General features: G+C 70.5%; 1 protein-coding gene across 1 annotated transcript in view; it reads right to left on the reverse strand.

The window, feature by feature from the left end:
- Window positions 1–1,599: 1,599 nt before the first annotated feature.
- Window positions 1,600–2,472, reverse strand: part of MYO1G (myosin IG) — a 12,312-nt gene continuing 11,439 nt past the window's right edge. Inside the window, exons 21-22 of the mRNA XM_026089809.1 lie at window positions 1,956–2,110; window positions 1,600–1,852 (exon numbers count right to left, since the gene is read on the reverse strand). Of these exons, the coding sequence (XP_025945594.1) occupies window positions 1,696–1,852; window positions 1,956–2,110 (312 nt within the window). The 3' untranslated portion in view covers window positions 1,600–1,695. The remainder of the gene's footprint in view (window positions 1,853–1,955; window positions 2,111–2,472) is intronic.

Consider the following 2,472-nt stretch of genomic DNA (forward strand, 5'->3'; position numbering starts at 1 on the left):
ATGTTCCTAGAGCGACGCCCCGCCCCCTGCGGCGGCGAGGCGGGCCCGCCCCTGGAGAAAGAGAGGGCGGGTCCTATAGCGAAGCCCCGCCCCCTACGGCGGCGAGGCGGGCCGTTCTCATGGCGACGGCCCGCCCCTAGGGGAGGAGAGGGCGGTTCCCATGGCGACGCCCTGCCCCTAGGGGAGGAGAGGGCGGTTCCCATGGCGACGCCCTGCCCCTAGGGGAGGAGAGGGCGGTTCCCATGGCGACGCACCGCCCCCGGGGGGAGGAGAAGGCGGTTCCCATGGCGACGCCCTGCCCCTAGGGGTGGAGAGGGCGGTTCCCATGGCGACGCCCTGCCTCTAGGGGAGGAGAGGGCGGTTCCCATGGCGACGCCCTGCCCCTAGGGGTGGAGAGGGCGGTTCCCATGGCGACGCACCGCCCCCGGGGGTGGAGAGGGCGGTTCCCATGGCGACGCCCTGCCCCTAGGGGAGGAGAGTGCGGTTCCCATGGCGACGCACCGCCCCCGGGGTGGAGAGGGCGGTTCCCATGGCGACGCTCCGCCCATAGCCAAGGAGCCCCGGGCGGAGCCGCGGTACCGTGGCCCGGGGCACCGGGACCCCGGGGACCCCGCTCGGGGGTGTTGGGGACCCCGAGGCAGCGAGGGAAGCATGGGGAGCGGTGGGGGCGGCCGTGGGGGTGCGGAGATGGGGGTCCCCGGGGGCCTCTGGGGGTCCCTCTCTGCCCTGGGGCCCTGCCCGCCCCCCTGGGGCCCTGCCTGCCCTTCGCTGAGCTCTGCGAGGTGCTCGGGGCTCCCTGCTTGGCCGAGGCATCAGGGGGCCAAATCCACCACAGAAATCCCCAAACCACCCCAAACACCCCCATCCACCACAGAAACCCCCAAACCACCCCAAACATCCAGGCCGCACAGCCCCGCCCCGGCCTTCCCACCCCATTCCACACCAGCTCCATCCATCCCATCCCATCTTATCCCATCCCATCCTGCCTCATCCCATACCATCTCCCTCCATCCCATCCCTTCCCATCTTATCCTATCCCATCATCCCATCCCACACCAGCTCCATCCAGCCCAGACCATCCCACCCCACCCCATCCCATCCCATCCTGTCCTACACCATCTACCTCCATCCTGTCCCACCCTATCCCATCTCCATGTCCATCTCCTCATCTCATCCCCTCCCACACCATCTCCATCTATCTCATCCCATACCATCACATCCCATCCTACACCATCTCCGTCTGCTCCACCCCACCCCACCCCACCCCATCTCATCTCATCTCATCCTGTCCCACCCCATCCTACACCACCTCCATCCTCCCCACCCCACCCCATGCCACCCCATGCCACCCCAGACCAGTCCTGCCCCACTGCAGCCAATTTTAGGGCCCCGCTGCTCAGCCCATGCCCTGGCCCAGCAGTGGCCCGAGCTGCGGTGGGGGACTGCTGTGGGGACACCGGCCACCACACCGGGGGTGCTGGGGGTCCCAGGCAGGGTCATTCCCACGCTCGCATCCAGGACTCTTTATTCCCAGTGCGTATAGAGGCTTTGGCATGTCCCGGAGGGGGGGTGAGGGGCCACGCTGTCCCCAGGGCTGCAGCAGGACAAGTACAGCAGGACCCGGCCGTGCCACCAGCCCGGCGCCCGGATCGGTGCCGAGGCCGCGGCCGAGCTCCCGTCCCATCCCGGCCGAGCTCATCTGCCGGGCCAGTAGAGCACGAAGCCGTCGCGGCTCTTGCCGAAATCGGGGGCGGCCACGTCGGGACGGGTCTCCACGGCCAGCAGCCGCTTGCGTCCGCGCAGGCTCAGCTGGATGCAGTCGGACACGCGGACCTGCAGCTCCCGCTTGGTCCTGCAAGAGCCCGGGCTCAGCGCCGTGGCCCCGGAGGCGACCGCGCCACGCCGTGCCACGCGGGCCACGTGCGTCCGTGCCCCCCGCCGGCCCCCCCACTCACGCGCGGCAGTGCTCCAGCAGGACGCCCACCAGCTCGCCCACCCGGTTGTCCCCCGCCGGCTGCGTCTTGTGCAGGCACACGGCCACGTCGTCGTGGCCCTGCGTGTGGAAGACCACGAGCTGCGCCCGGCAGCTCGTCACGCTCAGCCCCGTCACCTGCGGGGCCGCGCGCCGGCGTCAGGGCTGCGGTGCGTCCCCGCGGCCCCGCGCCACGGCGTGCCCTGGGGTCCCGGACCTTGCCGTGGATGCTCACGGCACAGGGACCTGGGACACTGGGACCCCAGCAGCCAAGGGCCCCAGGGACCAGGAGCCGGGACACCGGGAGCTGGGACACTGGGTCCCAGGACACCAGGAGTCAGAGATACAGGGACCCAGGAGCTGGGACACCAAGAGCTGGGACACCAGGAGCCAGGGATACAGGGAGCTGGGACACAGGGACACTGGGACCTGGGACACTGGGACCCCAGCAGCCAGGGGCCCCAGGGACCCAGGAGCTGGGACACCGGGAGCTGGGACAC

Source organism: Apteryx rowi, unplaced genomic scaffold (genome assembly GCF_003343035.1).
Source record: "Apteryx rowi isolate R43461 unplaced genomic scaffold, aptRow1 scaffold_83, whole genome shotgun sequence".
NCBI classification, from domain to species: domain Eukaryota; kingdom Metazoa; phylum Chordata; class Aves; order Apterygiformes; family Apterygidae; genus Apteryx; species Apteryx rowi.